General features: G+C 56.7%; 1 protein-coding gene across 1 annotated transcript in view; it reads left to right on the forward strand.

The window, feature by feature from the left end:
• LOC142475681 (maestro heat-like repeat-containing protein family member 1) overlaps positions 1-3,318 on the forward strand; it is a gene marked incomplete at its 3' end in the record, with an annotated part of 70,807 nt that extends 67,489 nt beyond the window's left edge. Inside the window, exon 10 of the mRNA XM_075581455.1 lies at positions 3,240-3,318. Coding sequence (XP_075437570.1) covers positions 3,240-3,318 — 79 coding nt within the window. The remainder of the gene's footprint in view (positions 1-3,239) is intronic.
• Between the last annotated feature and the right edge of the window lie 7,926 nt (positions 3,319-11,244).

An 11,244-nucleotide genomic window follows, 5' to 3' on the forward strand; every position in this document is an offset into this window, starting at 1 on the left:
CGTCAGTATCTCTCTCCTCGTGTCCTCCTGCCCCCGTCAGTATCTCTCTCCTCGTGTCCTCCTGCCCCCGTCAGTATATCTCTCCTCGTGTCCTCCTGCCCCCGTCAGTATCTCTCTCTCCTCGTGTCCTCCTGCCCCCGTCAGTATCTCTCTCTCCTCGTGTCCTCCTGCCCCCGTCAGTATCTGTGTCCTCCTGCCCCGTCAGTATCTCTCTCTCCTCATGTCCTCCTGCCCCCGTCAGTATCTCCTCGTGTCCTCCTGCCCCGTCAGTATCTGTCTCCTCGTGTCCTCCTGCCCCCGTCAGTATCTCTCTCTCCTCGTGTCCTCCTGCCCCCGTCAGTATCTCCTCGTGTCCTCCTGCCCCCGTCAGTATCTGTCTCCTCGTGTCCTCCTGCCCCCGTCAGTATCTCTCTCTCCTCGTGTCCTCCTGCCCTCGTCGGTATCTCTCTCCTCGTGTCCTCCTGCCCCCGTCGGTATCTCTCTCCTCGTGTCCTCCTGCCCCTCGTCAGTATCTCTCTCCTCGTGTCCTCCTGCCCCGTCAGTATCTCTCTCCTCGTGTCCTCCTGCCCCCGTCAGTATCTCTCTCCTCGTGTCCTCCTGCCCCCGTCAGTATCTCTCTCTCCTCGTGTCCTCCTGCCCCCGTCAGTATCTCTCTCTCCTCGTGTCCTCCTGCCCCCGTCAGTATCTCTCTCTCCTCGTGTCCTCCTGCCCTCGTCAGTATCTCTCTCCTCGTGTCCTCCTGCCCCCGTCAGTATCTTTCTCTCGTCGTGTCCTCCTGCCCCCGTCAGTATCTCTCTCCTCGTGTCCTCCTGCCCCCGTCAGTATCTCTCTCCTCGTGTCCTCCTGCCCCCGTCAGTATCTCTCTCCTCGTGTCCTCCTGCCCCCGTCAGTATCTCTCTCTCCTCGTGTCCTCCTGCCCCCGTCAGTATCTCTCTCTCCTCGTGTCCTCCTGCCCCCGTCAGTATCTCTCTCCTCGTGTCCTCCTGCCCCCGTCAGTATCTGTTTCCTCCTGCCCCCGTCAGTATCTGTTTCCTCCTGCCCCGTCAGTATCTCTCTCTCCTCATGTCCTCCTGCCCCCGTCAGTATCTCCTCGTGTCCTCCTGCCCCGTCAGTATCTGTCTCCTCGTGTCCTCCTGCCCCCGTCAGTATCTCTCTCTCCTCGTGTCCTCCTGCCCCCGTCAGTATCTCTCTCTCCTCGTGTCCTCCTGCCCCCGTCAGTATCTCCTCGTGTCCTCCTGCCCCCGTCAGTATCTGTCTCCTCGTGTCCTCCTGCCCCCGTCAGTATCTCTCTCTCCTCGTGTCCTCCTGCCCTCGACGGTATCTCTCTCCTCGTGTCCTCCTGCCCCCGTCGGTATCTCTCTCCTCGTGTCCTCCTGCCCCTCGTCAGTATCTCTCTCCTCGTGTCCTCCTGCCCCGTCAGTATCTCTCTACTCGTGTCCTCCTGCCCCGTCAGTATCTCTCTCTCCACGTGTCCTCCTGCCCCCCGTCAGTATCTCTCTCTCCTCGTGTCCTCCTGCCCCCGTCAGTATCTCTCTCCTCGTGTCCTCCTGCCCCGTCAGTATCTCTCTCCTCGTGTCCTCCTGCTCCGTTAGTATCCCTCTCCTCGTGTCCTCCTGCCCCGTCAGTATCTCTCTCTCCTAGTGTCCTCCTGCCCCCGTCAGTATCTCTCTCCTCGTGTCCTCCTGCCCTCGTCAGTATCTCTCTCCTCGTGTCCTCCTGCCCTCGTCAGTATCTCTCTCCTCGTGTCCTCCTGCCCCGTCAGTATCTCTCTCCTCGTGTCCTCCTGCCCCCGTCAGTATCTCTCTCCTCGTGTCCTCCTGCCGCCGTCAGTATCTCTCTCTCCTCGTGTCCTCCTGCCCCCGTCAGTATCTCTCTCTCCTCGTGTCCTCCTGCCCCCGTCAGTATCTCTCTCTCCTCGTGTCCTCCTGCCCTCGTCAGTATCTCTCTCCTCGTGTCCTCCTGCCCTCGTCAGTATCTCTCTCCTCGTGTCCTCCTGCCCCCGTCAGTATCTCTCTCCTCGTGTCCTCCTGCCCCCGTCAGTATCTCTCTCCTCGTGTCCTCCTGCCCCCGTCAGTATCTCTCTCCTCGTGTCCTCCTGCCCCCGTCAGTATCTCTCTCTCCTCGTGTCCTCCTGCCCCCGTCAGTATCTCTCTCTCCTCGTGTCCTCCTGCCCCCGTCAGTATCTCTCTCTCCTCGTGTCCTCCTGCCCCCGTCAGTATCTCTCTCCTCGTGTCCTCCTGCCCCCGTCAGTATCTCTCTCTCCTCGTGTCCTCCTGCCCCGTCAGTATCTGTCTCCTCGTGTCCTCCTGCCCCCGTCAGTATCTCTCTCTCCTCGTGTCCTCCTGCCCCCGTCAGTATCTCTCTCTCCTCGTGTCCTCCTGCCCCCGTCAGTATCTCTCTCTCCTCGTGTCCTCCTGCCCCCGTCAGTATCTCCTCGTGTCCTCCTGCCCCCGTCAGTATCTGTCTCCTCGTGTCCTCCTGCCCCCGTCAGTATCTCTCTCTCCTCGTGTCCTCCTGCCCTCGTCGGTATCTCTCTCCTCGTGTCCTCCTGCCCCCGTCGGTATCTCTCTCCTCGTGTCCTCCTGCCCATCGTCAGTATCTCTCTCCTCGTGTCCTCCTGCCCCGTCAGTATCTCTCTCCTCGTGTCCTCCTGCCCCCGTCAGTATCTCTCTCTCCTCGTGTCCTCCTGCCCCCGTCAGTATCTCTCTCCTCGTGTCCTCCTGCCCCCGTCAGTATCTCTCTCCTCGTGTCCTCCTGCCCCTCGTCAGTATCTCTCTCCTCGTGTCCTCCTGCCCCGTCAGTATCTCTCTACTCGTGTCCTCCTGCCCCGTCAGTATCTCTCTCTCCACGTGTCCTCCTGCCCCCCGTCAGTATCTCTCTCTCCTCGTGTCCTCCTGCCCCCGTCAGTATCTCTCTCCTCGTGTCCTCCTGCCCCGTCAGTATCTCTCTCCTCGTGTCCTCCTGCTCCGTTAGTATCCCTCTCCTCGTGTCCTCCTGCCCCCGTCAGTATCTGTCTCCTCGTGTCCTCCTGCCCCCGTCAGTATCTCTCTCTCCTCGTGTCCTCCTGCCCCCGTCAGTATCTCTCTCTCCTCGTGTCCTCCTGCCCCCGTCAGTATCTCTCTCTCCTCGTGTCCTCCTGCCCCCGTCTGTATCTCTCTCCTCATGTCTCTATGCAGTTGTTATTACTCCTGGTGTGTTGTACACGTGTTCTAACGTCCTCCCAACGTTTCTCTGCACAGATCTGCTCCTCGCTGGACTCTTCCACTCAGCTCCTGGTGAGGAATCAGAACGAGGTTCTCCGCTGCTTTACGGTTTTGGGTAAGAGAGGCCCTCCTGTGTTGTGATAGAGCACACACTGCATATGAATGTCCAGTCTACTGCCAGTGATGTAGTTATTGGGGTGGGTCACTGGCAGTGATGTCGTTATTGGGGTGGGTCACTGGCGGTGATGTAGTTATTGGGGTGGGTCACTGGCAGGGATGTAGTTATTGGGGCGGGTCACTGGCGGTGATGTAGTTATTGGGGCGGGTCACTGGCAGTGATGTAGTTATTGGGATGGGTCACTGGCAGTGATGTAGTTATTGGGGCGGGTCACTGGCAGTGATGTAGTTATTGGGGCGGGTCACTGGCAGTGATGTAGTTATTGGGATGGGTCACTGGCGGTGATGTAGTTATTGGGGTGGGTCACTGGCGGTGATGTAGTTATTGGGGCGGGTCACTGGCGGTGATGTAGTTATTGGGGCGGGTCACTGGCGGTGATGTAGTTATTGGGGCGGGTCACTGGCAGTGATGTAGTTATTGGGGCGGGTCACTGGCGGTGATGTAGTTATTGGGGCGGGTCACTGGCGGTGATGTAGTTATTGGGGCGGGTCACTGGCAGTGATGTAGTTATTGGGGCGGGTCACTGGCAGTGATGTAGTTATTGGGGCGGGTCACTGGCAGTGATGTAGTTATTGGGGCGGGTCACTGGCAGTGATGTAGTTATTGGGGCGGGTCACTGGCGGTGATGTAGTTATTGGGGTGGGTCACTGGCAGTGATGTAGTTATTGGGGCGGGTCACTGGCAGTGATGTAGTTATTGGGGTGGGTCACTGGCAGTGATGTAGTTATTGGGGCGGGTCACTGGCGGTGATGTAGTTATTGGGGCGGGTCACTGGCGGTGATGTAGTTATTGGGGCGGGTCACTGGCGGTGATGTAGTTATTGGGGTGGGTCACTGGCGGTGATGTAGTTATTGGGGCGGGTTACTGGCAGTGATGTAGTTATTGGGGTGGGTCACTGGCGGTGATGTAGTTATTGGGGCGGGTCACTGGCAGTGATGTAGTTATTGGGGCGGGTCACTGGCGGTGATGTAGTTATTGGGGCGGGTCACTGGCAGTGATGTAGTTATTGGGGCGGGTCACTGGCAGTGATGTAGTTATTGGGGCGGTTCACTGGCGGTGATGTAGTTATTGGGGCGGGTCACTGGCAGTGATGTAGTTATTGGGGCGGGTCACTGGCAGTGATGTAGTTATTGGGGTGGGTCACTGGCAGTGATGTAGTTATTGGGGCGGGTCACTGGCAGTGATGTAGTTATTGGGGCGGGTCACTGGCGGTGATGTAGTTATTGGGGCGGGTCACTGGCGGTGATGTAGTTATTGGGGCGGGTCACTGGCAGTGATGTAGTTATTGGGGCGGGTCACTGGCAGTGATGTAGTTATTGGGGCGGGTCACTGGCGGTGATGTAGTTATTGGGGTGGGTCACTGGCGGTGATGTAGTTATTGGGGCGGGTCACTGGCAGTGATGTAGTTATTGGGGCGGGTCACTGGCGGTGATGTAGTTATTGGGGCGGGTCACTGGCAGTGATGTAGTTATTGGGGCGGGTCACTGGCGGTGATGTAGTTATTGGGGTGGGTCACTGGCGGTGATGTAGTTATTGGGGCGGGTCACTGGCAGTGATGTAGTTATTGGGGCGGGTCACTGGCAGTGATGTAGTTATTGGGGTGGGTCACTGGCGGTGATGTAGATATTGGGGCGGGTCACTGGCGGTGATGTAGTTATTGGGGCGGGTCACTGGCAGTGATGTAGTTATTGGGGCGGGTCACTGGCGGTGATGTAGTTATTGGGGCGGGTCACTGGCGGTGATGTAGTTATTGGGGTGGGTCACTGGCGGTGATGTAGTTATTGGGGCGGGTCACTGGCAGTGATGTAGTTATTGGGGCGGGTCACTGGCAGTGATGTAGTTATTGGGGTGGGTCACTGGCAGTGATGTAGTTATTGGGGCGGGTCACTGGCAGTGATGTAGTTATTGGGGCGGGTCACTGGCAGTGATGTAGTTATTGGGGCGGGTCACTGGCGGTGATGTAGTTATTGGGGCGGGTCACTGGCGGTGATGTAGTTATTGGGGCGGGTCACTGGCAGTGATGTAGTTATTGGGGCGGGTCACTGGCAGTGATGTAGTTATTGGGGCGGGTCACTGGCGGTGATGTAGTTATTGGGGTGGGTCACTGGCGGTGATGTAGTTATTGGGGCGGGTCACTGGCAGTGATGTAGTTATTGGGGCGGGTCACTGGCAGTGATGTAGTTATTGGGGTGGGTCACTGGCGGTGATGTAGATATTGGGGCGGGTCACTGGCGGTGATGTAGTTATTGGGGCGGGTCACTGGCAGTGATGTAGTTATTGGGGCGGGTCACTGGCGGTGATGTAGTTATTGGGGCGGGTCACTGGCGGTGATGTAGTTATTGGGGTGGGTCACTGGCGGTGATGTAGTTATTGGGGCGGGTCACTGGCAGTGATGTAGTTATTGGGGTGGGTCACTGGCGGTGATGTAGTTATTGGGGCGGGTCACTGGCGGTGATGTAGTTATTGGGGTGGGTCACTGGCGGTGATGTAGTTATTGGGGCGGGTCACTGGCGGTGATGTAGTTATTGGGGCGGGTCACTGGCAGTGATGTAGTTATTGGGGCGGGTCACTGGCGGTGATGTAGTTATTGGGGCGGGTCACTGGCAGTGATGTAGTTATTGGGGCGGGTCACTGGCAGTGATGTAGTTATTGGGGTGGGTCACTGGCGGTGATGTAGTTATTGGGGCGGGTCACTGGCGGTGATGTAGTTATTGGGGCGGGTCACTGGCAGTGATGTAGTTATTGGGGCGGGTTACTGGCGGTGATGTAGTTATTGGGGCGGGTCACTGGCGGTGATGTAGTTATTGGGGCGGGTCACTGGCGGTGATGTAGTTATTGGGGCGGGTCACTGGCGGTGATGTAGTTATTGGGGCGGGTCACTGGCGGTGATGTAGTTATTGGGGTGGGTCACTGGCGGTGATGTAGTTATTGGGGCGGGTCACTGGCAGTGATGTAGTTATTGGGGGGGGTCACTGGCAGTGATGTAGTTATTGGGGCGGGTCACTGGCAGTGATGTAGTTATTGGGGGGGGGTCACTGGCGGTGATGTAGTTATTGGGGCGGGTCACTGGCAGTGATGTAGTTATTGGGGTGGGTCACTGGCAGTGATGTAGTTATTGGGGGGGGTCACTGGCGGTGATGTAGTTATTGGGGTGGGTCACTGGCAGTGATGTAGTTATTGGGGCGGGTCACTGGCGGTGATGTAGTTATTGGGGTGGGTCACTGGCAGTGATGTAGTTATTGGGGCGGGTCACTGGCGGTGATGTAGTTATTGGGGCGGGTCACTGGCAGTGATGTAGTTATTGGGGCGGGTCACTGGCGGTGATGTAGTTATTGGGGCAGGTCACTGGCAGTGATGTAGTTATTGGGGCGGTTCACTGGCGGTGATGTAGTTATTGGGGCGGGTCACTGGCGGTGATGTAGTTATTGGGGTGGGTCACTGGCAGTGATGTAGTTATTGGGGCGGGTCACTGGCAGTGATGTAGTTATTGGGGCGGGTCACTGGCAGTGATGTAGTTATTGGGGCGGGTCACTGGCAGTGATGTAGTTATTGGGGTGGGTCACTGGCAGTGATGTAGTTATTGGGGTGGGTCACTGGCGGTGATGTAGTTATTGGGGCGGGTCACTGGCGGTGATGTAGTTATTGGGGCGGGTCACTGGCGGTGATGTAGTTATTGGGGCGGGTCACTGGCAGTGATGTAGTTATTGGGGTGGGTCACTGGCAGTGATGTAGTTATTGGGGTGGGTCACTGGCGGTGATGTAGTTATTGGGGTGGGTCACTGGCGGTGATGTAGTTATTGGGGTGGGTCACTGGCAGTGATGTAGTTATTGGGGCGGGTCACTGGCAGTGATGTAGTTATTGGGGTGGGTCACTGGCGGTGATGTAGTTATTGGGGTGGGTCACTGGCGGTGATGTAGTTATTGGGGCGGGTCACTGGCGGTGATGTAGTTATTGGGGCGGGTCACTGGCGGTGATGTAGTTATTGGGGCGGGTCACTGGCGGTGATGTAGTTATTGGGGCGGGTCACTGGCAGTGATGTAGTTATTGGGGCGGGTCACTGGCGGTGATGTAGTTATTGGGGCGGGTCACTGGCGGTGATGTAGTTATTGGGGCGGGTCACTGGCGGTGATGTAGTTATTGGGGCGGGTCACTGGCGGTGATGTAGTTATTGGGGCGGGTCACTGGCGGTGATGTAGTTATTGGGGTGGGTCACTGGCAGTGATGTAGTTATTGGGGCGGGTCACTGGCAGTGATGTAGTTATTGGGGCGGGTCACTGGCGGTGATGTAGTTATTGGGGTGGGTCACTGGCGGTGATGTAGTTATTGGGGTGGGTCACTGGCAGTGATGTAGTTATTGGGGTGGGTCACTGGCGGTGATGTAGTTATTGGGGCGGGTCACTGGCGGTGATGTAGTTATTGGGGCGGGTCACTGGCAGTGATGTAGTTATTGGGGCGGGTCACTGGCAGTGATGTAGTTATTGGGGCGGGTCACTGGCGGTGATGTAGTTATTGGGGCGGGTCACTGGCAGTGATGTAGTTATTGGGGCGGGTCACTGGCAGTGATGTAGTTATTGGGGCGGGTCACTGGCGGTGATGTAGTTATTGGGGCGGGTCACTGGCAGTGATGTAGTTATTGGGGCGGGTTACTGGCGGTGATGTAGTTATTGGGATGGGTCACTGGCGGTGATGTAGTTATTGGGGCGGGTCACTGGTGGTGATGTAGTTATTGGGGCGGGTCACTGGCGGTGATGTAGTTATTGGGGTGGGTCACTGGCAGTGATGTAGTTATTGGGGTGGGTCACTGGCAGTGATGTAGTTATTGGGGCGGGTCACTGGCGGTGATGTAGTTATTGGGGTGGGTCACTGGCGGTGATGTAGTTATTGGGGTGGGTCACTGGCAGTGATGTAGTTATTGGGGCGGGTCACTGGCAGTGATGTAGTTATTGGGGTGGGTCACTGGCGGTGATGTAGTTATTGGGGCGGGTCACTGGCAGTGATGTAGTTATTGGGGCGGGTCACTGGCGGTGATGTAGTTATTGGGATGGGTCACTGGCGGTGATGTAGTTATTGGGGTGGGTCACTGGCGGTGATGTAGTTATTGGGGCGGGTCACTGGCGGTGATGTAGTTATTGGGGCGGGTCACTGGCGGTGATGTAGTTATTGGGATGGGTCACTGGCGGTGATGTAGTTATTGGGATGGGTCACTGGCAGTGATGTAGTTATTGGGGTGGGTCACTGGCAGTGATGTAGTTATTGGGGTGGGTCACTGGCAGTGATGTAGTTATTGGGGTGGGTCACTGGCGGTGATGTAGTTATTGGGGCGGGTCACTGGCAGTGATGTAGTTATTGGGGTGGGTCACTGGCGGTGATGTAGTTATTGGGGCGGGTCACTGGCAGTGATGTAGTTATTGGGGCGGGTCACTGGCGGTGATGTAGTTATTGGGGCAGGTCACTGGCAGTGATGTAGTTATTGGGGCGGTTCACTGGCGGTGATGTAGTTATTGGGGCGGGTCACTGGCGGTGATGTAGTTATTGGGGTGGGTCACTGGCAGTGATGTAGTTATTGGGGCGGGTCACTGGCAGTGATGTAGTTATTGGGGCGGGTCACTGGCAGTGATGTAGTTATTGGGGCGGGTCACTGGCAGTGATGTAGTTATTGGGGTGGGTCACTGGCAGTGATGTAGTTATTGGGGTGGGTCACTGGCGGTGATGTAGTTATTGGGGCGGGTCACTGGCGGTGATGTAGTTATTGGGGCGGGTCACTGGCGGTGATGTAGTTATTGGGGCGGGTCACTGGCAGTGATGTAGTTATTGGGGTGGGTCACTGGCAGTGATGTAGTTATTGGGGTGGGTCACTGGCGGTGATGTAGTTATTGGGGTGGGTCACTGGCGGTGATGTAGTTATTGGGGTGGGTCACTGGCAGTGATGTAGTTATTGGGGCGGGTCACTGGCAGTGATGTAGTTATTGGGGTGGGTCACTGGCGGTGATGTAGTTATTGGGGTGGGTCACTGGCGGTGATGTAGTTATTGGGGCGGGTCACTGGCGGTGATGTAGTTATTGGGGCGGGTCACTGGCGGTGATGTAGTTATTGGGGCGGGTCACTGGCGGTGATGTAGTTATTGGGGCGGGTCACTGGCAGTGATGTAGTTATTGGGGCGGGTCACTGGCGGTGATGTAGTTATTGGGGCGGGTCACTGGCGGTGATGTAGTTATTGGGGCGGGTCACTGGCGGTGATGTAGTTATTGGGGCGGGTCACTGGCGGTGATGTAGTTATTGGGGCGGGTCACTGGCGGTGATGTAGTTATTGGGGTGGGTCACTGGCAGTGATGTAGTTATTGGGGCGGGTCACTGGCAGTGATGTAGTTATTGGGGCGGGTCACTGGCGGTGATGTAGTTATTGGGGTGGGTCACTGGCGGTGATGTAGTTATTGGGGTGGGTCACTGGCAGTGATGTAGTTATTGGGGTGGGTCACTGGCGGTGATGTAGTTATTGGGGCGGGTCACTGGCGGTGATGTAGTTATTGGGGCGGGTCACTGGCAGTGATGTAGTTATTGGGGCGGGTCACTGGCAGTGATGTAGTTATTGGGGCGGGTCACTGGCGGTGATGTAGTTATTGGGGCGGGTCACTGGCAGTGATGTAGTTATTGGGGCGGGTCACTGGCAGTGATGTAGTTATTGGGGCGGGTCACTGGCGGTGATGTAGTTATTGGGGCGGGTCACTGGCAGTGATGTAGTTATTGGGGCGGGTTACTGGCGGTGATGTAGTTATTGGGATGGGTCACTGGCAGTGATGTAGTTATTGGGGCGGGTCACTGGTGGTGATGTAGTTATTGGGGCGGGTCACTGGCGGTGATGTAGTTATTGGGGTGGGTCACTGGCAGTGATGTAGTTATTGGGGTGGGTCACTGGCAGTGATGTAGTTATTGGGGCGGGTCACTGGCGGTGATGTAGTTATTGGGGCGGGTCACTGGCAGTGATGTAGTTATTGGGGCGGGTCACTGGCAGTGATGTAGTTATTGGGGCGGGTCACTGGCGGTGATGTAGTTATTGGGGTGGGTCACTGGCAGTGATGTAGTTATTGGGGTGGGTCACTGGCGGTGATGTAGTTATTGGGGTGGGTCACTGGCGGTGATGTAGTTATTGGGGTGGGTCACTGGCAGTGATGTAGTTATTGGGGTGGGTCACTGGCAGTGATGTAGTTATTGGGGCGGTTCACTGGCAGTGATGTAGTTATTGGGGCGGGTCACTGGCGGTGATGTAGTTATTGGGGCGGGTCACTGGCGGTGATGTAGTTATTGGGGCGGGTCACTGGCGGTGATGTAGTTATTGGGGCGGGTCACTGGCGGTGATGTAGTTATTGGGGCGGGTCACTGGCGGTGATGTAGTTATTGGGGCGGGTCACTGGCAGTGATGTAGTTATTGGGGCGGGTCACTGGCAGTGATGTAGTTATTGGGGCGGGTCACTGGCGGTGATGTAGTTATTGGGGCGGGTCACTGGCAGTGATGTAGTTATTGGGGTGGGTCACTGGCGGTGATGTAGTTATTGGGGCGGGTCACTGGCGGTGATGTAGTTATTGGGGCGGGTCACTGGCGGTGATGTAGTTATTGAAATGGGTCACTGGCAGTGATGTAGTTATTGGGGTGGGTTACTGGCGGTGATGTAGTTATTGGGGCGGGTCACTGGCAGTGATGTAGTTATTGGGGCGGGTCACTGGCGGTGATGTAGTTATTGGGGCGGGTCACTGGCGGTGATGTAGTTATTGGGGTGGGTCACTGGCGGTGATGTAGTTATTGGGGCGGGTCACTGGCAGTGATGTAGTTATTGGGGCGGGTCACTGGCAGTGATGTAGTTATTGGG

Source organism: Ascaphus truei, unplaced genomic scaffold (assembly GCF_040206685.1).
Source record: "Ascaphus truei isolate aAscTru1 unplaced genomic scaffold, aAscTru1.hap1 HAP1_SCAFFOLD_1327, whole genome shotgun sequence".
Lineage (NCBI taxonomy): Eukaryota > Metazoa > Chordata > Amphibia > Anura > Ascaphidae > Ascaphus > Ascaphus truei.